At 34.7% G+C, this 23,081-nt stretch overlaps 4 protein-coding genes across 4 annotated transcripts; all 4 read left to right on the forward strand.

The window, feature by feature from the left end:
• On the forward strand, positions 2,251 to 5,575 carry LOC18599893 (beta-hexosaminidase 2). The gene is made up of 2 exons (XM_018120604.1): positions 2,251 to 3,411; positions 4,440 to 5,575. Exons 1-2 carry the CDS (start codon positions 2,568 to 2,570, stop codon positions 5,390 to 5,392), a joined length of 1,797 nt encoding a protein of 598 aa, XP_017976093.1. The 5' UTR covers positions 2,251 to 2,567; the 3' UTR covers positions 5,393 to 5,575.
• LOC18599894 (transmembrane protein adipocyte-associated 1) lies at positions 5,982 to 9,282 on the forward strand. Its single transcript, XM_007030077.2, has 6 exons — positions 5,982 to 6,420; positions 7,573 to 7,764; positions 8,140 to 8,302; positions 8,394 to 8,496; positions 8,607 to 8,688; positions 8,834 to 9,282. The coding sequence occupies exons 1-6, from the start codon at positions 6,139 to 6,141 to the stop codon at positions 8,909 to 8,911; spliced, it is 900 nt and encodes a 299-aa protein (XP_007030139.1). The 5' UTR covers positions 5,982 to 6,138; the 3' UTR covers positions 8,912 to 9,282.
• On the forward strand, positions 10,363 to 14,971 carry LOC18599895 (putative disease resistance protein RGA3). Its single transcript, XM_018120743.1, has 5 exons — positions 10,363 to 10,450; positions 10,968 to 12,700; positions 13,022 to 13,071; positions 13,844 to 13,887; positions 14,568 to 14,971. Exons 2-3 carry the CDS (start codon positions 11,021 to 11,023, stop codon positions 13,058 to 13,060), a joined length of 1,719 nt encoding a protein of 572 aa, XP_017976232.1. The 5' UTR covers positions 10,363 to 10,450; positions 10,968 to 11,020; the 3' UTR covers positions 13,061 to 13,071; positions 13,844 to 13,887; positions 14,568 to 14,971.
• On the forward strand, positions 20,878 to 22,006 carry LOC108662028 (putative disease resistance protein RGA3). The gene is made up of 2 exons (XM_018121059.1): positions 20,878 to 20,899; positions 21,051 to 22,006. Exons 1-2 carry the CDS (start codon positions 20,878 to 20,880, stop codon positions 22,004 to 22,006), a joined length of 978 nt encoding a protein of 325 aa, XP_017976548.1.

Raw genomic sequence — 23,081 nt, forward strand, 5'->3', positions numbered from 1 at the left:
AAATACAAATTAATGCAAATTCTTTTCTTTTTTTTAATCAGGATAGATAAATTGCTTAATCTAATATATATCATTGCAAAATATGACATATCGGACGAGGGCATATTCAACATTGACATCAATAAGAGGTCCTAACTCGAAATTATTTACTATAATACCTAGACAGGTATCATTACCACACCTATTTAGGGACAATTTTCATTTATATATATATATATATATGACTATCAATTTATGTAAAAAGCGGTCAAATTTTTGTGATTGAATGTACATATAAATTCATTCTAATATAATCACAATTCCCAAAATATTATATTATTCATAATCATGATTCCCAAAATATTTTATAATTCATTTTATTAAGAGGCAAAAAAAAGGTCTTTTTATTAATAAATTTATGATTTTGTCACATATATTAGGTACGTATCAATTTTTCTTTATGTAAATATGAACGAGCCTAATAATCTATTGCCTTATTCATGAATTTCACAATAAGAAACATAACACATAAAAGAAATCTTAAATTATTTTAAAAAGTTTAAATAAATTTTTATTTCTCTATTACATTTAATTAAGTCTATATACTGTTGTTTTAGGTCAAATAAATCTTTATGATTGAAGGTTGACTAATTAGTGTTAGTTAAAATGTTATTTGTTATTTTTTTATCATATGGTGTTGATGTGACATAATTAAATGATGACATGGTAAAATGATATTGTTATGTAATATTTTCACTTTTCATATTAGTGTCACATTAGCATCAAATGGCTAATGACACTGAATCAATGGTTAGTCATAAAAAATTGTTTGATTTAAAATAAAAATATAAAAACTTAATTAAACGTAACAAAAAATATAAATTTATATAAAATTTTTAAATAATTTAAGTAATTTTAAAACATTGTGCCAAACTAACAGCAGATTATATCATATTCCAAAGATTTTAAAATCCATTATCATATAAATATATGTAGCTAATAAAGTGACATCAAACGGTTTTATATTATTAGCAGAAGTACTTTGGAGGGGCGGCAGATGTTTCATGCTTTAGGCAGGAGAGCCACCAAAAGAAAATGATTTTTTAGCCTGCATAAACCAAAATAAAGATTGTATAAAGATTGGACCAAGTTAATATTCCAAATTTCTAGAGACGGCTTCTAACACTTTGGGCTAATGTTATTGTATAAACATTGGCTTCCCAACCTTATGTTTTATGCATATTGGATTAGACCAACTGAAATTCCCCAAGCTTGATTCCTCTTTGATTTAATTATTTCTCAAGGTCTAGAACTAACGAAATTCTGCCAAATGCTTGGCCCCAGATTTTGTTTATCATCTCATTGAAATAGATAGTTGCCGACTGATTAAGATCAGAGCACTTCCTTTGTCATCTTGGTTAATTTGCAGGCTTATTTCAAAGAAAAAAAGTTGATGATATTTCATTCGTTCAAAACTAACTAGGAATCTGCTACGCAAAAGTATAAATCTGGTCTTCCAGACAAGACAAACGAAACATAGGAAAACACTAATGCACCAAGATTCTCCTTGATTCAGCTCCCAATTTTGACAGATTAGATGAGTTTATGATGTTGGAAAGACAGTTAATTATTGTCTTTCATATATTTCTTTGTTAGGTGAATGTCACTCTAATTTGTCCATCAGGATACAAGGTTCTTACCCCATAAACACTCACTGTAGACAACTGGCAAAGCTAGAAACAAGTACTAAGAAATTGCAGCATCTGTTCTCAAGAAGTAACCTGATATCCCCTGGAGAATCAAGAAGATATTGCAGGGCATTGAAGATGTGAAGTTTTCTTTTGTTTAATCATTTAATTGCAGAAAAAAAAAAAAGATTATTCTTTGGTAGTTAGAATAGAGTTCTGAAGATATTGCTGGTTTGAGTTCTGTAGTGTTGACACCTGGAGATTTTCTGACTTGTAAATGGAACAAATTACTTCAGCTTAAACCAAAAAGAATTGGCAAAGCCGGCAATGAGATTCCAATAATCATAGACAATTGGCAAAGCCGGCATGTGTTTCAGGCTGACTTTAGCTATGAAACCTACTCCCACATTAGATATGAAGGTAAATTAGTACTTTGCAAGCTACAAAACAGGGAGCTGTAATGCTCTTCCAAATCCATCTAAGAGATGTCAAGCAAGAAATTTAATACTTTGATAATTGTTTCGATGCAAAAGGTAGCAAATTAAAGCAATAAATAATCACTTTGTCAGAACAAAATTGAAGTATTACAACTGGGTTTCGTTGATTTCAAAACTTAGTAGGTTGGGTCAAAATTACCTTGGGACGATAGGGTTACTTGACAATGACTCCACCTGGTTTATAAAAATGTCTCTGTTGCTTTTTCTTCTTTATTTTTCTAATGTACATTTTCTTCTTTCCACTCAGTGACAGTCGGACAGAGACAATGGGAAATTAAAGTCCTCGGCATAGACAAGTCAAATAGGAAATTCCAAATGGAAAGGAAACAAAGCAATGGTCCGATAAAAGAAGAGTAATTTGGGACAGCAATAACCGCATCGCCTCGTATAAAGTTCTTTCTCGATGCTCCAAAGTCTCAACCACAAAGCACTGTACAACGCATTTGAGATGACAAGTCGTGAAGGTAAACGTAGGATGTTGTCAAAATTTCTAATTATAGCCTGCCTAACAGTGATTCTTGCACCTCCAACCTTATCCTTGCAATCTGAGATCAACGTTTGGCCTAAACCCAGACTACTGGTATGGCCAAAACCACTTGCCACGTTCCTCTCTCCAAACTTCACCATCAGTTCCCCCAACCACCAACACCTCACCCCCGCCGTCAACCGCTACCTCCGTCTTATCAAGACGGAGCACCACCACCCCCTTGTCACCCCTTCTGTCATCGTTTCGAACTCATCCGCTCCGTTGAAAACTCTTTCCATCAATGTAATTGATCTCACCGCCACCCTCCAACATGGGGTCAATGAAACCTACGCCCTCGCCGTTTCTGAAGTAGATGGTACGGCCTATTTGACAGCCGCAACTGCGTGGGGAGCGATGAGGGGTCTAGAGACGTTTTCTCAGATGGTGTGGGGTGATCCCTCGGTTGTCCCGGTAGGGGTGTACGTGTGGGATGCTCCCTTGTTTGCTCACAGGGGAGTCATGCTGGATACATCAAGGAATTATTATGCGGTGGAGGACATATTGAGGACTATTGGGGCAATGAGTGCTAACAAGCTTAATGTGTTCCATTGGCATATTACTGACTCACATTCTTTTCCACTGATGGTGCCTTCGGAGCCTGAGCTTGCTGCCAAGGGATCTTATGGACCTGACATGATATACTCACCCTCGGATGTGGCTAGGATTGTGCAATTTGGCTTGGAACATGGGGTCAGGGTCCTACCGGAAATCGATTCACCAGGTGAGTTTGTTATAACCGTAATTCCTTTCCTTTAAAAAAGTATTGCATGACAGTTCATCTTTACCTTTATGTTGACTGATAACAACTTTCAAGTTTAGACTATAATACTTAATCGTGTAGTAGTTAGTTTCTATAGTACACTCGTATTCATGTCGAATGAGTCTCATCTTATAGATGATTATGATCAAAAGGAATAGAGAAGGCAATAACATAACACTAAAGAGACATAAACTTCCTTGGCAGTCAACTCAATTGGTAGTAAAAATTCTAGAATTTCCCTACCATACATGATACATCAGATTCATTTTATAGGAAACCATGGGCTACAAATATTTGAGTTGCATTATTCTTCTTAATGTATAGTGAGATTTTTTGGGGTATTGAATTACAAGAATCTCGAACCTCTTTCCATATCTCAACATAAAATCTCTAAACAGTTTGACTGATCTCTTCACACATGCTTGAAAGAGCACTTTCATGGTCTCTTTATATGCTCCAATTTTTAAGTCGTCAAGCGGTAAAACCTGCTCCTAGTAAGTCCTTGATCTGATCTTGTTAATGACGGCGAACGCATCACTCATTCACTATGTAACTTTGGATCCTATAAATTCAGGCCTTTGGCCTAGTTCATCTGCCGCTATCAATTATATCTGTTCGTGGTCCCTGATGATAAAACATGCACATGGACATGGACAGCCATTCTCTAGACCACGCATTACATCTTTAGATATAAGTCAGTGAGACCAACAGGGAGAAAAGGATTATTTTTATGAAACCTTGATTCCATCTCAATGTGGTGAAAGCAAAACATCAGTAAATAGTATTAAAACCTTTTTCATGCTTTTGAATATCAAGTGCATGAATTTACTTTAACCTCAATGCTACTTTATACAAATTTTTGTTGTATTTTAACATTGAGTGAAGTCCAATGCTTAGAAACAGAGTACTCTGTGTTTTTCTACACCAAGTGCACACTGCACACAACATGCAATGGGATGATGAAAGAAACTTTTACTTCGAAACTGCAGGCCATACAGGATCATGGACAGAAGCTTACCCAGAAATAGTTGCCTGTGCAAACATGTTTTGGTGGCCAGCTGGAAGTCTGTGGGCTGACCGTCTTGCATCTGAACCTGGAACTGGCCATCTAAACCCCTTAAACCCCAAAACCTACCAAGTTCTCAAGAACGTAATTCGTGATGTAGCCACTCTATTCCCTGAAACATTCTACCATGGGGGAGCTGACGAGGTAATTCCTGGATGTTGGAAAGCTGATCCAACCATTCAATCTTTCCTTTCAAATGGTGGAACCCTCAGCCAGCTCCTGGAAACCTTTGTGAACTCTACTTTGCCTTACATCATATCCCTCAATCGTACCGTGGTGTATTGGGAGGATGTTTTATTAGATGACAATGTCAAAGTAGACTCCTCATTTCTTCCAAGGGAGTACACCATTTTACAAACATGGAACAATGGCACAAACAACACCAAAAAGATTGTTGAAGCCGGATATCAGGCGATTGTATCATCTTCAGAGTTCTATTATTTGGATTGTGGCCATGGGGACTTTCTAGGGAATGATAGTATATATGATCAGCAAACAGCGGGAGGTAACTCTGGAAATGGAGGGTCTTGGTGTGAACCTTTTAAAACATGGCAAACTATTTATAACTATGACATAACTTATGGTTTAAGTGAAGAGGAGGCTAAATTGGTACTAGGTGGAGAGGTGGCATTGTGGTCAGAACAAGCTGATCCTACAGTCCTGGATCCAAGGATTTGGCCAAGAACTTCAGCAATGGCTGAGACATTGTGGTCAGGAAACCGCGACGAGACGGGGAACAAGAGGTATGCTGAGGCAACTGACAGGTTGAATGAATGGAGGTATAGAATGGTAACTAGAGGGATCAAGGCTGAACCACTTCAACCACTGTGGTGTGTTAGGAATCCAGGAATGTGCAACACAGTCAATGCTTTTTGACTTTAAAGATGTTTAATTGATCAACACAGAATTTAGATACAAGTGAAAAAAAAAAAATTGCTTCAGAAGTCACTTGGTTTACATTGAGTATGCTTCTTACATTTTCAACTTGTATTCATGTTCCAATTGATGATCAAAAGCATTTGTCTATGTCATAATGCACATTGCTGAATTTCTTGATAATTCTAGCAACTACTAAAAGAAAATGGAGAAAAACAAACATTGCTTTTCGACAGTAATCATGCAAAAGAGTGAAACCCAAAGGAAGAAATTTTTGAGAGTAATTATGCAATTGCAAGGCAGATAAGAGCAAGAGTTGCTTGAAAAGCTGCAATCCAAGGGGCCATAAGTTAAAACTTACGATAATCAATTGGGATTTTTATCTGGTCGAGGACAAGAAAAACAAAAATTTGTATTTAAATATTAACTAAAAAGTGAATAAAGATAAAAGGGCTTTAGTCTTTAGAACGATTTCCACAATTCTTGGTGGGCTAAAAACCCAATTCGGTCCCAAATGAGGTTCTGGATCCCCAGCTTAACTAGGCTAAAACCCAAACTTGGCCCATGAAAACCTGTCAGTAAAGATTCTTCTTACCATCGAGTCAGCAACCTAATCGATCGTCGAACTAAAGATTTCAAGATTGCAAAACCAAATCCTGAGAATCCCAATTTCCACCTTTAATGTTTTTTTTTTTAATTTCTTTTCTTCCCCATCTTCTTTATGAAATTTAAACACTGAGAAGAAAATGCAGTCCATTGAAAGTATCGCAGATTCCCCATTCTCTCAAAACCCTAATAATTCTTCTTCTTCTTCTGTTAATGGGTTGTATGGGTGGCTCTTTGAATGTCATGGGTTTTGGCATAACTTAGCTCTTATTATTCCTTCTCTTCTCTTTGCTCTCTTCCTGGGTTTTCAAGCCAAAAAAAGCTTCCAAAAGCTCTCTCATGGCAGGTCTTATATCATGATTTCTTATTATGGTTCCCTTTGGCTCGTTAGCTTGCTCAATCTTGCTTGGTGTTCTCTTCAGGTTTGTGGGTTTTTCTTTTTCATTTTTTTCCTAATTTGATTCTAAAGATTTTCTGGTTTTCTTGAATTATCATATTGATGGTTTAAACTTACTTTGTTTAAATGAAATTGAAATATGTTTTTGGTTGTTTCTAATGAAATGAATGGTGGATATTTGCTAAGGCTTCAATTTTCTGGTGGCTACTTTCTATCAAGCAAATAGCAGTGGAAGTTGCTATGAAGGAAAATCAAATGAAAAAAAAAATCATAATTGACTAAAAATGAAGGAAAATTACTAAATATGACATTAATTATAGCATAATTAGTCTACTTAGTAAAATCAGGCATTTTGTATCTAAATGAATGTTATTTTCTTCACAGATAATTTTAGTTTATATCCAAAATATGCTTTTTGTTCTTTGCTTCTGTGGCAAATGCAACAACTAAATGGTACCTAAATTATTGGAAGTTAACTTGGGTGTCTTTGGTTCACTAAAAAATGCTTGAAAGTTGCTCGGTGACCTTTTCACATTATGGAAATCAGGAATAGGAGTATTTGACAGTTACCAAGTTTCAGTTTTTAGGTTCGGCCTCTTTGATATGTCATATGTAAGAACAATTCCGAGAACCTAATTATGAATAAAATAAGGATCATTGGAATGAAAATGTGTATAATGAAAGCATTGTTCATCTAGCTTACATGTCTGATAGTTGGGTTCAAGGCTCTAAGCACTAAGCTTCTGGTGTGGCATGAGTTTGCATCTAACTCAAGTTGTTAGCATAAATAGTGTATGATGTCCTGATTTTTCCTTTTTAATAGTGTATATTTCTGTTTTATAAGCATGACTAAGATATTGTTGCTTTTTATGTTTTTACATGTGCATTATGTGTTGGTGATTAAATTGTCTTGGAAGCATTTTAACAGAAAGCATGTTCTTTTTAATCTGGCTTCTTTGAAAATGAGATTTGTTAAGACTGAAGGAGCATATCCTTTGATAGTTTGAACGGGTTAGGGTAATAAATTATATGGTTTGAAGACAATTCATATCCATTCAGATTAATCAAATATGCATGCATTGACCATTGGAGATTCCTATTCTAGTTGTGAGTAAGTTATTTTTTTTCTATTTCCTAGCTGGATAGCTAGGTTTAAACTTTCTCTTCATTGATGCAGGCCTGGGAATGCACTCCTGGAAAGGAAATGGTATGGAATATCTTGTCATTATTTACAACTTCTGGGATGTTGTTCCTAGAAGTTAGCCTGGTGGCATTTTTACTTCAAGGAAATTATACTAGTGGGTTGGAAGCTTTGACACGGACATTTGTTGTTTCGGGGCTTATTGTTGGTTTGGACTTACTTCTGAAGGTATTTCTTTTATTAGTAATATTTCACCCTTCTTGGAAGTAGCATATCTGTTGCTGACTATTTGAAGACATGCACCAGATGGTGATGGAAGGCATGACGCCTACTTCTTCCTTACTGCACTTTGGTATTCATAGAAGACTCTGCATTCCATGTGACCTATTTTTAGATTGTTGACATACTTTAACTTCTTGAGCAATCTAAAATGTGAAGTGTGATTGTATATACACTTTTAAGTTGTTTTTATTTTCTAACATGGAAAACACACAATGTGATTTCTTTTTGTCTTTCTTTTATTGTATATGCTTTTTGACTTTTTGGCATCAATATATTATATATTATGATATTAATATTTCAATGGACTTTTTCCTATTTTAGGCTATCTACCTATTTGGATTTGGTGTCCCGTTGTTCATTGACAATACTGAACATCCACATCAGGTGAAATGGGGCTTATGGGTTGTTCACAGGCTAGTGCTGACTGCTATTTATGGCTTCATACTGTTTATGTACCACTCCAAGTGGAGAGAAAGGTTACCTGGTATGCTCACCTGAGTTACATACATTTTTGCTAGTGATTTAACAGTAGTTGTATAGTTATGTTACCCGGAATCTTCTCTCTTCTTCTGCAGCACGACCTGCATTTTACAAATACGTTGCTATCATGTTCATCTTGAATGCACTAGCTCTGATTGCTTGTGGACTAACTGGAAATGGTGCTGGTTTTGGTTTTTGGTAATACAAGCTTTTATTCCTCTTAATTGGAGAGTTCTGTCTGCTATTTATATAAGTATAATATGTTCTCTTTCAAGAACTTTAAAGAGAACTGGAAAAATCATTGACAGGTTGTACAGCGCCACAATTGTTTGCTACCATGCCTTGTACCTTCCTCTTCTGTATATTACTTTTCTGGCAGATTTTTTCCAGGTAATCATTTACCTGCATCCATCACGATCCCCCAATCTTGGTAGTTTTTATTTCAGATTCATAGTAAAATTTCATCTTGTTAATTGATTCTTTAGCACAGCCTTATAATATGTTAGCACGGTTAAAATATTTTTAACATGTGCAGGAGGAAGACTTGCATTTAGAGAATGTCTACTACTCGGAGATGAAAGATGCTGGTTTCTTTGACACTGACTGGGAGTGAGCACTTTATCAACTTTGAGTTACAAATTTCTCTTGTCAATAGGCTCTGTAAATGAAATTAAATGCAATCCAGATTGCAATGTCTGATGAAAGAGTTGTTTGATCATGTCTGCATGTAGTATGTATAAATACTGCTATGGCAACGAAGCCAATAATCTAGAATTTGCTTTAGCCTTGAGCTTCTTCATACCTGGCATAAACAGTTTGTCCTTGTTTCTTGTTCTGTATGTATGTATTGAACAACTAGGTGATTTGAGCTCAGATGGTTGAGAGTTTAAGTTATAATAGAGATCCTAAAGTTCACGCTGTAATGCTCTCTGATTTTATGAAGTCAAGTGCAAATAAAAGCATTGTGTACAGTCTTGCAGAATATCTCTAAGGTTTTTTTGTTATTGCAACCAAATTCCGATTAGGAGTTTGACGTGGAATGAATTTATCCATCACTAATAGATTGGTTATCCCTTCTCTGTTCCCCTTCGTGTTACTCTTTGCCCTTGACCGATCAAGTTGAGGCATCTAAATTTCCAAAAGTTAGTAGTGACTTCATGTCTAGGAGCTTTCCCTGCAGCATCATGCCCTAACTGATGAAGCCATGGGACATCTTTTTGTGGACTAGCAAGAGACATAGTCCAACTGGAGAAAAGGGTAATTTCCAATATAGATTCACTTATACCAGTAAATACCTAGGTTTTTGCACAGTTTTAACCAGTGTATCAAAACTATATTTAGGGCTGAGTTAGAAATATTATTTTTCCTCATTCTGCCTCTTGTTTTCTTCTTTTATGCATTTTTTACTATTCTTCTCAATTTCCCATTCTTCAACAACTGGAACATGAAGTTCAGCGGTTAAAGAGCTATAAAGCTTGATCCCAACCAAATCCATGACCCAAAGAATATGAAAGAACCCGACAGTCAACAAAATCAAATTTTGGACATTCAGGCCTGTCAAGCTTGGGCGGTCTCACCGGTCTCTAAGCAATAAGCAGTATACTTTTATGCTAAAAAATAAAAATGAATGAAATTACTCAGAAAGTGCTACCCGGCAAAGGTGAACTAGCATTTACCAAAAAGTGAAGTCAACTATCAAACAGAAGTCTTTTGATGCACGATATAGGCTCAAGGCAACTGGGAAGAAAATTATTGAGTGCATAATATCCTGTCTCCGCCCGCCCACCCCCCCTGCGGTCCCCAAAAAAAAACCCCTTTTTCTTCCTCCCTTGCTCTTTAGAGCTTAATTATGGCAGAATCATTTCTGTTCAACATTGCAGAAAGGGTTCTGGAGAAAATAGCCCTCCTTACTGTAGAAGAAGTTCGCTTGGCATTTAATGTCGAAAATGATCTGGAAGAGCTTCGGGACACCATGAGGCGCATCAAAGCTGTTCTTTTGGATGCTGAGCGGCAACAGCACCAGAATGAAGCGTTGCGCCTTTCCATTTGGAAGCTTAGAGACCTCTTTTACGATGCTGAAGATGTGATTGATGAGATCGAGTGTGAAGCTCTGCGAAAAGAGGTCGTGAATTATCCAAGCACCAGCATAAAGGTACGATGTTTGCCTTCATGCTTTGTTCCTCTGGCATTCTCTTCAAAAATGGGTCATAAAATCAAAGAGATCAATAAGAGGATAGACAAAATTGCTACTGAGTGGGACAGATTTAATTTAGGACAGCAAGTTGACAACCGACGTGTTATTCACAGGGAGACTCACTCTTTTGTGAATGCTTCGGATGTCATTGGTCGAGATGAAGATAGAGAAAACATTATAAATCTTTTAAAGGAATTAAGTGATGAGAGTGGAAACATCCCTGTCATTCCCTTAGTTGGAATTGGGGGTCTAGGGAAGACCACACTTGCTCAATTCGTATACAATGATGAACGGGTTATTACGCTTTTCTCATTGAGAATATGGGTCTGTGTGTCAGAGGAGTTTGATCTTCGTAGATTGCTCCAGGAGATGATTTATTCTATAAGTAAAAAAAAGTGTGATGATACAAAAATTGACATCTTACAAACCCAATTGCGAAGTCTTGTGAATGATGAGAACTTTTTGCTGGTTTTAGATGATGTGTGGAACGAAGACCGTGTCAAATGGATTGAGTTCAAAAATTTATTGATGTCAATGGGTAACTTATCCCGAAATAAAATGATCGTGACTACTCGTACTTTAAAGGTTGTCTCAATAATGAGTTCGTGTGATCCTTATGTATTAAAAGGTCTCTCTCATGAAGATTGTTTGATTTTGTTTACAAAATGGGCGTTTAATGATGGAGATGAGAGACAATATTCTAAGCTTATGAGAATTGGGGAAAAAATTGTAAAGAAATGTAAAGGAGTTCCTCTTGCAGTGAGAACATTGGGAAGCTTACTTTTTTCCAAAACAGATGAACATGAATGGATTTTATTAAGAGATAATGAAATCTGGAGACTTGAGCAAAGGGAAAATGATATTTTACCGGTATTAAAATTGAGTTACCATTATTTGCCATCTCATTTGCAACGATGTCTTACTTATTTATCATTATTCCCAAAGGACTATTTATATGACACTGATTATATCATCCAATTCTGGATGGCCAATGGACTCCTCGCAAGCTCCAATCAAAACGAAGAGTGGGAAGATATCGGGATTACATATTTTAAGGAGTTATGGTTGAGGTGTTTTGTCCAAGATGTCACAGACCGCGGGTCATTTTACTTGTTTAAAATGCATGATTTGATACATGATCTCGCATTAAATCTATCACAAAGAGAGTGTTTAACAGTAAATCGTCAACCGCTGAAAGTTGTTGAAAAAGTTCGGCATTTGTCATTTTCTCTTGACAGTCCATTACGAGTTCCACAAGCTTTGAAGAAGTTGAAACCTGTGCGGACAATAATGGTCCCATCACTTCCATTTTCAATAGAAGAGAGGAGCATTGATGAATCGTTTGTTAACGCCTGCATCTTGAATTTCAAGTATCTACGTCTACTTGATCTCTCCTGTACATTGTTAGAGGAATTACCTGAATCCATTGGTACCTTGAAGCATTTAAGATATCTTGACGTGAGCCGCTGTCCTAGGATGAAGAAAATTCCTAGTTCTATCTGTAAACTTCAGAGCTTGCTAACTTTGCGCTTATTTGGTGTTCCACTAATAGAAGTACCTGAAAGTTTGCAAAGCTTGATCAGTCTCAGAATTCTAGAGATAACCACAGATGCTCCGCTTTTAAGGGATATTCAACCAGGATGTTGGAGTTCCCTTCAGTTGCTACACTTGCACGAATGTTATATGCTAGAATCTATATTTGATGGGATGCAACACCTCACATCACTTAGAAGATTGGCTATCAGCGAGTGTGTCAGGTTGATCTCACTTCCAAGAAGTCTGAAATTTCTAACCAAATTAGAGGAAATCGACATCCGTCGCTGCCAAGAAATCAATTTATGCATGGAAGTAGAAGAAGCAGAAGACCAAGACCTTCACTTGAGCCTTAAAACTTTCTCAGTATCGTGGTCAGATGCGTTAACGGATTTGCCACGATTGCTTCTTAAAGGATCTGCTAGCACTTTGCAGTCTATAAAAATTATAGGCTGCAAAAACTTTGAGGTACTACCAGAGTGGCTGCAAAATCTCACTTCACTTCAGAAACTTGAGATTAGTTATTGCCCAAAATTGTCATCTCTTCCGGAGGGACTGGATCGCCTCACTGCACTTACACAACTCAAAATTAAAGATTGTCCGACCTTGAGTGAAAGATGCCGACGAGATGGGGGTGCAGATTGGCCCAAAATTTCACACGTCCCTGAGGTTGAGGTATGTAGTAATCCCTCCCTCTTCTCTTGCTTCTATCTAAGATTTTTTTTCCTTCTTTCTCTTTCTCTTGTTGCTTCTTCACTTGAGCTTTCTTCTCTTTCTCTAAACTGTTGTTGTATGACTCGACAATAAGAATTTACATTGTCCTGTTTTTAATTCTTATGGTATGAAACTTCTTTATTTTGTATATTTTGTTCCCTAAAGTTTACTATAATAAAAAAGATTTAAAAGACTAAATGCTTCAATTTTCATTGCTAATCAAATTCATAGATATTCCTCAATCCTCTATCTAATTTTGGGTTTTAATTGGAACGTTTGTAGGTAGACCCCCCATCGAGCTCCGAATCAGAATCAGAATAAAGGAACAACAGGTGAGCTTTCAGTTAGTGGCATAACAATCTACTTTAATTACTGGAATATAGCTTATATATAATTATAAACTTTCAATTCTTTCCCGCATTTCTTTTTGTATCTTCTGTAAATCACCAACAAAATTCAATGGTTATAGTATTCTTCAAAAATACATATTGCATTAATAAAAATAATCTATCACTCTTTAGACTACATTTGATTGCAACATTTTGTCACTTCAGAATTTTTGTATGAAATGAAAAAAGCAAAAAGGTAAAATTTGGACAAAAACACTGCAAAATATAACAACATAAATTTTAAAATTTGATTTGTAAATATAACAATAGTAAGATTTTAGTTCAAAAACCATTCGTTACTTTTTCTTGCTTCATCTCTTAAGATTTTGTTTCCTCCTTTCTCTTTCTCTTCTTGCTTGTTCACTAGAGCTTTCTTCTCTGTCTCTAAAATGTTGTTGTATGACTCGACAATAAGAATTTACGTTTTCCTGTTATTATATTGTTATGGTATAAAACTTCTTTATTTTGTATATTTTTTTCCTAAAGTTCACTAAAACAAAAATGATTTAAAAGACTAAATGTTATTAAATCCTTAATCTTCAAGTTAATTTTGGGTTTTAAATTGTTATGGTATAAAACTTCTTTATTTTGTATATTTTTTTTCCTAAACTTCTTTAATTGTTATGTTATTAAATCCTTTTTCGTTGCTAACCATATTCCATCGATATTCCTCACTCTTCAATTTAATTTTGGGTTTTAATTGGAACATTTGAAGGTCGACCTCTGAAGGAGCTTCCAATCAGAATAAAGGCACAACAGGTAAGCTTTCATTTATTGGCAAAACAATTTACTTTAACTACTATAATATAGCTTATATATGATTATAAACTTTTAATTCTTTCTCACATTTCTTTTTTATTTTTTCTCCTGTTTTTCACCAACAAAATTCAATGCTTTTAATATTCTTCAAAAATACATACTGCATTAACAAAAATAGTCTATCACTCTTTAGACTACATTTCATTGCAACCTTTGTCACCTTAGAATTTGTGTACGAAATGATAAAGCAAAAAGGTAAATTTTGGATATAAATACTACAAGATATAAAAACATGAGTATTAAATTTGATTTGTAAATATAACAAAACTAAGATCGTAGTTCAACAATCATTCGTTAATTAAGCAATGTCACTTTTTCTTTAGCTATATTTTTCAATCTTAGAAGAATTTTTTTATTATTTATGTTTATGTTTTATTATATTTTGTGAAAGCAAAAGGAAAGTTGTCATAATCAGAGCCGAGGCACATGTTTTAATTTTCTGTCTTCTTTGATCCCAAAAGTCAATTAATTGACAGAATTGTGATTAATTGCTCTCCTTTTGGATATTAAATAAATATTTTGTTCCTATTCTTACTTATTTCCAAGCACATGCCTATTTAAGAATTAATTTTTATCTATATATGTTCATTGCTCATTTGGTGTTTAACTACTACATGCAGCAGATATCATAATATATAAATCAGCCACAGCCTGCAGCCTACCTATGGAAATGGGAGCTTTTACTTTGTTTGCTTCAGAGTTGAGAGCCTTGCATTCATGTTATGGATTGTGATTTTAATTAATTTGTGAGCTTTTTACTTTGTTGGCTTCAGATTTGAGGGTCTTGCTTGGATGTTATGGGATTGTAACTGTGATTCGTAATATTTAAAGATGTCATACACCTAGTGCGGTTGTTTGCATGCTCTGCTTCAGCTATTTATTATAGTGTTCTGTTTGTCTTTCTCACTCTTATTTCTTTGGGAGTTAGGATCATGGAATGAATGATCATCTCATCTAAAAAACTTTAATTCCGAGCAAATTAGAATTTTTGCTTGGAACTTTGCTGTACAAGAGTTTATGTAGGGTGAATAATTTGTGAAAAATTAAGAAGATGGTTGCAGACAGATTCTGCTCTATATGTGGTCCGGATTGTGGAATGTTACAAATTGACTCCTCTGCCAAAAAACACTATAAAGCATATCGTTGTTTCGATAGTACTCTTTTACTTTTTTTGCCAATTGTATATTTAATTTCGTCTTGAAAGCTATAAACCTACTTATTTACTTTTTTAATTTATTCACATATTGAGTATGAAAAAACTCAGTGACAAAGTAAATGATCGTTACTTATTTTCCCTTTTTTTTTGGACTAATCTCTTCGCATTAAAGGATTATGTTTACGTGCATGTTGAACTTTTTTTTATATATAAAATTGTGTCTAAACGTGTACTCTAATATGCCTTTTTGATACTTATGACAGAAAAAAAATATTTATATTCTTTGTATACTCTCTGAAATAAGTTTTAAATATCTCAAGATGAAATCAGATTAGTTAAATTTATGCTAGAAAAAGGCTAAAATCATCTTATTTTTGTTTGGGCATAACCTTTTTCAAGGACTCACCTACTCAGCTAAACCTATATTACCCATTTCATAACTATATGTGCAGCTAACTAATACAAGGACTCTAAAAGTCAGTAGCAATGTAGAAAAGCAACGAAATCAGATCAAATAGTACTTCCTTGAGGTCAAAATATTCGAGAAATTCTTGTATTAATGTATTTTGTTCAATTTTGTCCCTCTACTCTAATTTGAAGCAATTTAGTATTTCGATTTTAGAAATTGCTTCAATCCTTCTCCCCAATGACATTCAATTTAACCATTAAAAAAATGACATCAGCATTGACGTGATGCTAACATGACACATTTTTACTGACGTGGCAACATGGGATAGCTAATAATGGCATGTCAGCATATCAAAACGATGTGGCAATGCCACGTCAGTATGACAGAGTGATGTGGCATTTTAGGATGTTGCGACGTGCCATGCCAAAAGACTATCATGTGGCATGTTAGGATATTGCCACGTCACTATCATCTTTTCCAAAAAATGATGTACCATCATGCCTAAACCCTTCCTTTTAATAATTTCTTAGTTTTGTTTTTTTTTTCTCTCTTTTCTTTCATATTTTTTCTTAAAACTACATCATTTTATAATTTTCTTACACTTTCAAAAACCTTATCTATCCAAAATTCTTGATTTATTGGTTTACATTCACAAAACCCTCTCTTTGTCTATCTCTCGTCATCTCATCGTCGATCTATAGATCAAAAAGCATGGCATGGTAAGTAACAACAGATTCTTAGGTTTATGGGTGTTAAGTTTTTCCAGTAATTTAAGTCTGGTAGAACATGCCTTAGTGTGTAACAAAGTGATTCACACCTTGACATGTAATATCAATAGAAAGAAAAAAGTTTTGACGTGTAATATATGGTGTTGAAGCTTTGACATTGGCATGTAATATCTGGTGTTGAAGCTTTGACCTTAGCATGTAACATCTAGTGCTAAATTTTTTTTATGATTATAGGAAATGTAACAAATAAAATAACCAAAAATCTAATTATCCAAATTTGAGAATTTTGGATAGTATCTTTTTATTCAAATCCATTTCATCCCAACCATTTCACCCCAACAGTAATGTTGACGTTAAATAATTTTTCAATACATCTTCCTTTCCATGTCAAATTCCTTTTTGATTTTAAACTTTATCTCTATTGTGAAGATGTTTAACTCCAAAAGTTTATATCCTATTGAAATACAAAGATAGAAACTAAATTACATTTAAACGTGTTGTTATTACACATCAGGTTCAAAAAAATATTGTTATAGTTGAAAAAAAAAATGTTACATGCTTAAATTCCAAGAGTTTATGTTGTAGTGAAATACAAAGAAGTTATATGTTTAAAAAATATTATTGTTACATATTATGTCCAAAAAAATTAAGTAACACCAAATGTTACACGCTAAGGCCAGAGCTTCAGCATCAGATATTACATGCCAAGGCCAAAGCTTTATCTCCAGATGTTACATGCTAAAGTCAAAGCTTCAACATCTAATGCTACACGTTAAGGTCAAAACTTCAGCACCAGATGTTACATGCTAAGGTTAAAGCTTCAGCACCTGATATTACTCGTCAAAACCAAAACTTTAGCATTAGATGCTACATGCCAAGGTCAAAGTTTCACCACCAGATGTTACATGCTAAGGTTCAGCACCAGATGTTACATGCCAAAATCAAAGCTTCATCGCCAGATGTTACATGCTAGATCAAAGCTTTAGCACCAGATGTTACATGCAAAAGTCAAATCTTCAACACCATATATTACATGCCAAAGCTTCCTTCTTCCTATTGATGTTACATGCCAAGGCATGAATCACTTTGTTACACACTAAAGCATGTTTTACCAAACTTGAATCACTGAAAAACCTTAACACCTATAAACACAAGAACTTGTTGTTACATGCCATGCTTTTTGGTTTGTAAATCAACAATGAGATAGACAAAGAGAGGGTTTTATAAATGTAAACTAATAAACCCAAAAATATGATGTTATCTTCCATATCATGCTCTCTGGTGTGTAGATTGACGACGAGATGACAAGACATAGATAGAGAGTTAGTGATGGTGGTAAAATTAAAAAAAGTTTGACGATGAGAGAGAAAAAAGGAAAGCACAGCAGAATTGAAAGCAAAGCAAATAAATGGCGGGAAAGAAACTTTGGGAGCATTTAATTTGTTTGAAATGATTTAAAGGGTATTTTTGTCATCTCATGATTAAAATTAGATAAAAATAATTAATTTTATATTGAAGGCTATTTCTAAAATGGGCTTGTGAGTAAGGTTGTTTTTTACAATTTCCTCTTATGTTTACGTGTGTGTTAAACTTTTTTTTTTCTATAAAAATTGTGTCTAAATGTGTACTCTAATATACCTTTTTACACTTATCGTAGAAAGAAAAATACTTATTTATATCCTTTGTATACTCTCAAAAATAAGTTTTAAATGCCTTGAGAGGAAATTAGACTAGTTAAATTTATGCTAGAAAAAAGTTGAAATCATCCTATTTTGGTTTGGGCATAAGCTTTTTCAAGGACTCACCTCCTCAGCTAAACGTACATTATCCATTTCCATAACTATATGTGCAGCTTACTAAAACAAGAACTCTAAAAGTCGGTAGCAATGTAGAAAAGCTACATAATTAGATCAAATAGTATTTCCTTGACTTGGAACATAAAAAGTCAAATCCACAATTTAACTGCAAATCTCAATAAGTTTATGAGTTTTCCTAGATTGAACAAATAAATAGACTTGAGTTTACAACAAGATTGTCAAATGCTCTAGACATAGCAGGCTAGTAAGTGACATCAACATGGGAAAATGAACCTCCAACTTATAAGGTCCTTGTTTCCACGCACCTTTCTCGCTGCAGAGCTTCTCTATAAGATCAACAGCATCCTGAACAGTTGCTATGCTTTGGGCATTGTCTTGTGATTCCAAATTCTTCCTCAAGTTCCATCACAATGTCAACCTGAAATGGCATTCCGCCAATTACAGCACAAACTACATGCAATAACCTTCAAGTAAACAACTAGTAGGCAAAAGGTACACTGGGTGAAGAGGGAGAGAGAGCTTAAAGCTGGAAAGAACGAACAAAAACCATATTTATTGTGTTAGTCAACATTCAACAAGGAAAAGTTAAAAAATGGGAGATAGGGCTTTAAGTCATGTGTCACGGTCTTAGTGTGGAACCATGTGAATCCTACATTGTTGAGATTTACTCTCAGCAAGTAAAGCCGTAAGTCTCACATCAAAGAAAAGCTCCTAAAAGAGACTCAAGGGAGGATGTTACTGAGCATTTAAGGGTTCAAGTGAGACATCTTTTGTAGGACAAAATCGTATACCTCACAGATTTATACTATTCTTGTTTGACTATGAGCGTCCTAAGCACAGAAATTCCCAAGTGCCCTACATCTATTCCCCTCCGCCAACCTTGGACGGTATTTAGAGAATGTCTACTACTCGAAGATCTTCTCTAATTTCATTCACGATCCTGTTGCACGGTTTAAATATTTTTAATGTGTGCAAGAGGAAGGAAGACTTGCATTTAGAGAATGTCTATTACTCGGAGATGAGAGATGCTGGTTTCTTTGACACTGATTGGGAGAGAGCACTGTATCAACTTTGAATTAAAAGACTCTCTTGTCATTAGGCTCTATAAATGAAATTAAATGTAACCCAGATTGCAAATTGTCTAATCAAAGAGTTTTTGATCATGTCCGCATGTAGTATGTACAAATACTACTACGGCAACGAAGTCAATGATCTAGATGTGCTTTAGCCTTAAGCTTCTTCATATCTCGCTTAATCAATTAGTCTTTGTTCTTGGTTCTATATGTTTGATCATCCAGATGATTTGAGCTCAAATGGTAGATGGTTTGTTTTTAAATTGAGGAAAGGAAGATTCAAATCATGTTTTTTAGATAAAAGATCATGTACCAACCAATAAACCAAATACTCGAATGTTCAAATAGTTGATAATTTGAGTTATATCAAAAATCCTAAAAGTCATGCTGTAATATTCTCTGATTTTATAAAGCCTTTATTAGTTAGTGCATGATCCCCTGCTTAAAGAGTAAGGTTCGAATCCCCCTCCCCCAATTATATATATATATATATATATATATATATATATATATATATATAAGCAATTTATTCAATTTTAGAGCAAAATAAATAATAATATTCTTTACAACCTAATTAGTTGTATTACATAAATGTTAAAAAAAATGACAAATGATAAGTTATTTATGTTTATATTGCGAAAAGATAGAAATAACTTTTGGAGATTCGAACCACAACGCTGAGAGAAGGTTATCTTAATTGTTAAACACGAGACTGGCCAACGAAATATATGAGCCAGTCTCGTGATTATAAAGTCTTTCTCTCCCTTTTTTGGGGGGGTAAAATTCAATAAATTCCCTGAAGAGTGAAAAGTTTGATAAAATTCTCCTGCTTATCAAATTGTCTGCTAGGCAAAGTCTAAACTTAAAAAAATGTGATTGAAATCAAATTACTCTTACATACTCAAGATATTTCTGCTGACTAGAAAGGGTTTAATAAGGTTTAATAAAAATTACTCTTCTTTTCCTAGGATTTCAATTTGATTCGCCTGTTTCTGCACAATATTCTTATATGTAGTAGCTTTAGATGGGTACCTATACTTGCCTAAATTGATATCCTTTTAGTATTCATTTTTTTTATTTCTTTTTTCTATTCCTCTTTATCCGAAGATATATTTGTGAAAGCCTGGTGACTATCTTTTACAAATCGTGACTCCCAATCACAAATGCAATAAAATCCAACTAAATTTCATGTAATTGAAAATTGGCAAGAATACAAAGTGAAATTAAGTCTTTCGTTTTTCTATATTTAATAACAAAAAATGTTTGCAACCTAGCCATCACCGCATACATTTTCCATTAGATACAGTTTCCATTAGACATGGTCAAATCAAACGGACCATAAGAAAAAAAAAACAAAAACATTTTGAACTTGGATAGTTATTGACATTGTCCAAATTAACTGACATAAGGCAGGTATCGATACCTATCATCAATACTAACAATATATTGGGTATTGGGGAATAATGATCATTAACAAAGCATTAAGCATATAAATATATTCGACTAATTGACAGCGAGAATGACATATACCTACCATCATTTAATTAGTTTATTACCGAAGACTTGTCACACATACTATGACCGGCGCAATTGTTTTAAAAGGACCAAATTGCCCGCTTCAAATTCAATTCTTTCTTACTTTGGTGGTGCTTTGTCCGGATGTCTAAATCTTTTTATTTTATATGTAATATACATATATAATCAAATTACTCGGGAACACAGCCTGTTAGACGTCTAAAAGTGAACTATGCCTTTACCCCATTTGAAAAGTACTTGCTTCACGACATAAGCTCAAGGCAACTTGGAAGAAAATTTCCGACTGCCTAATATCTTCTTTCCCTTAAAAAAAAATCCCCTTTTCTTCTTCCCTTGCTCTTTAGGGTTTAATTATGGCTGAATCGTTTCTGTTCAACATTGCAGAAAGAGTTCTTGAGAAAATAGCCCTCCTTGCTGTAGAAGAAGTTCGCTGGGCTTTCAATGTCGAAAATGATCTGGAAGAGCTTCAGGACACCATGACCCGCATCAAAGCTGTTCTTTTGGATGCTGAGCGGCAACAGCACCAGAATGAAGCGTTGCGCCTTTCCATTTGTAAGCTTAGAGACCTCTTTTACGATGCTGAAGATGTGATTGATGAGATCGAGTGTGAAGCTCTGCGAAAAGAGGTCGTGAATTATCCAAGCACCAGCATAAAGGTACGATGTTTGCCTTCATGCTTTGTTCCTCTAGCATTCTCTTCAAAAATGGGTCATAAAATCAAAGAGATCAATAAAAGGATAGACAAAATTGCTACTGAGTGGGACAGATTTAATTTAGGACAGCAAGTTGACAACCGACGTGTTATTCACAGGGAGACTCACTCTTTTGTGAATGCTTCGGATGTCATTGGTCGAGATGAAGATAGAGAAAACATTATAAATCTTTTAAAGGAACCAAGTGATGAGAGTGGAAACATCCCTGTCATTCCCATAGTTGGAATTGGGGGTCTAGGGAAGACCACACTTGCTCAATTCGTATACAATGATGAACGGGTTATTAAGCTTTTCTCATTGAGAATATGGGTCTGTGTGTCAGAGGAGTTTGATCTTCGTAGATTGCTCCAGGAGATGATTTATTCTATAAGTAAAAAAAAGTGTGATGATACAAAAATTGACATCTTACAAACCCAATTGCGAAGTCTTGTGAATGATGAGAACTTTTTGTTGGTTTTAGATGATGTGTGGAACGAAGACCGTGTCAAATGGATTGAGTTCAAAAATTTATTGATGTCAATGGGTAACTTATCTCGAAATAAAATGATCGTGACTACTCGTACTTTAAAGGTTGCCTCAATAATGAGTGCGTGTGATCCTTATGTATTAAAAGGTGTTGAGTTTTAGGTTGACTAGAATTCTAGATCTTATTTGATTAGGAATTTTTGTTTGTATACAATATTAAATAGTTGTATAGTTTTAAACTTCTTATTCCACATCGAATCCTAATCACTTTCTACTTTGAACTTTTATACTATAAAAGCATATCTCTAGGCTTTAGAATTGCAAATAGTGCTTTGAAAGCTCTAGAGAGGAGACACCTTGTAACTCTATCTTTTGCTCTAAGTGAAGCTAGAGTGGTTTGAGTGAATATTCTTGAGAGGTTATTGAGGAAGAATGTGCAAGAGATCTTGGGTTGTTTTGGGGAACCATAAAGGTCAATTTATTGTATTTTAAATTCTCAATAATAGAAGAACAGTTTCACTCCGTGGACGTAGGCAAGAGGCCGAACCACGTAAATTCTTGTGTTTTTCTGTTTGCTTATTTTCTCTGGATTTAGCTTTGTTGATTCTTGAGCAATTTCCACAACAAAAGGTCTCTCTCATGAAGATTGTTTGATTTTGTTTACAAAATGGGCGTTTAATGATGGAGATGAGAGACAATATCCTAAGCTCATGAGAATTGGGGAAAAAATTGTAGAGAAATGTAAAGGAGTTCCTCTTGCAGTGAGAACATTGGGAAGCTTACTTTTTTCCAAAACAGATGAATATGAATGGATTTTATTAAGAGATAATGAAATCTGGAGACTTGAGCAAAGGGAAAATGATATTTTACCGGTATTAAAATTGAGTTACCATTATTTGCCATCTCATTTGCAACGATGCCTTACTTATTTATCATTATTCCCAAAGGACTATTTATATGACACTGATTATATCATCCAATTCTGGATGGCCAATGGACTCCTCGCAAGCTCCAATCAAAACGAAGAGTGGGAAGATATCGGGATTACATATTTTAAGGAGTTATGGTTGAGGTGTTTTGTCCAAGATGTCACAGACCGCGGGTCATTTTACTTGTTTAAAATGCATGATTTGATACATGATCTCGCATTAAATCTATCACAAAGAGAGTGTTTAACAGTAAATCGTCAACCGCTGAAAGTTGTTGAAAAAGTTCGGCATTTGTCATTTTCTCTTGA

This window comes from Theobroma cacao, chromosome 5, assembly GCF_000208745.1.
Source record: "Theobroma cacao cultivar B97-61/B2 chromosome 5, Criollo_cocoa_genome_V2, whole genome shotgun sequence".
Taxonomy (NCBI): domain Eukaryota; kingdom Viridiplantae; phylum Streptophyta; class Magnoliopsida; order Malvales; family Malvaceae; genus Theobroma; species Theobroma cacao.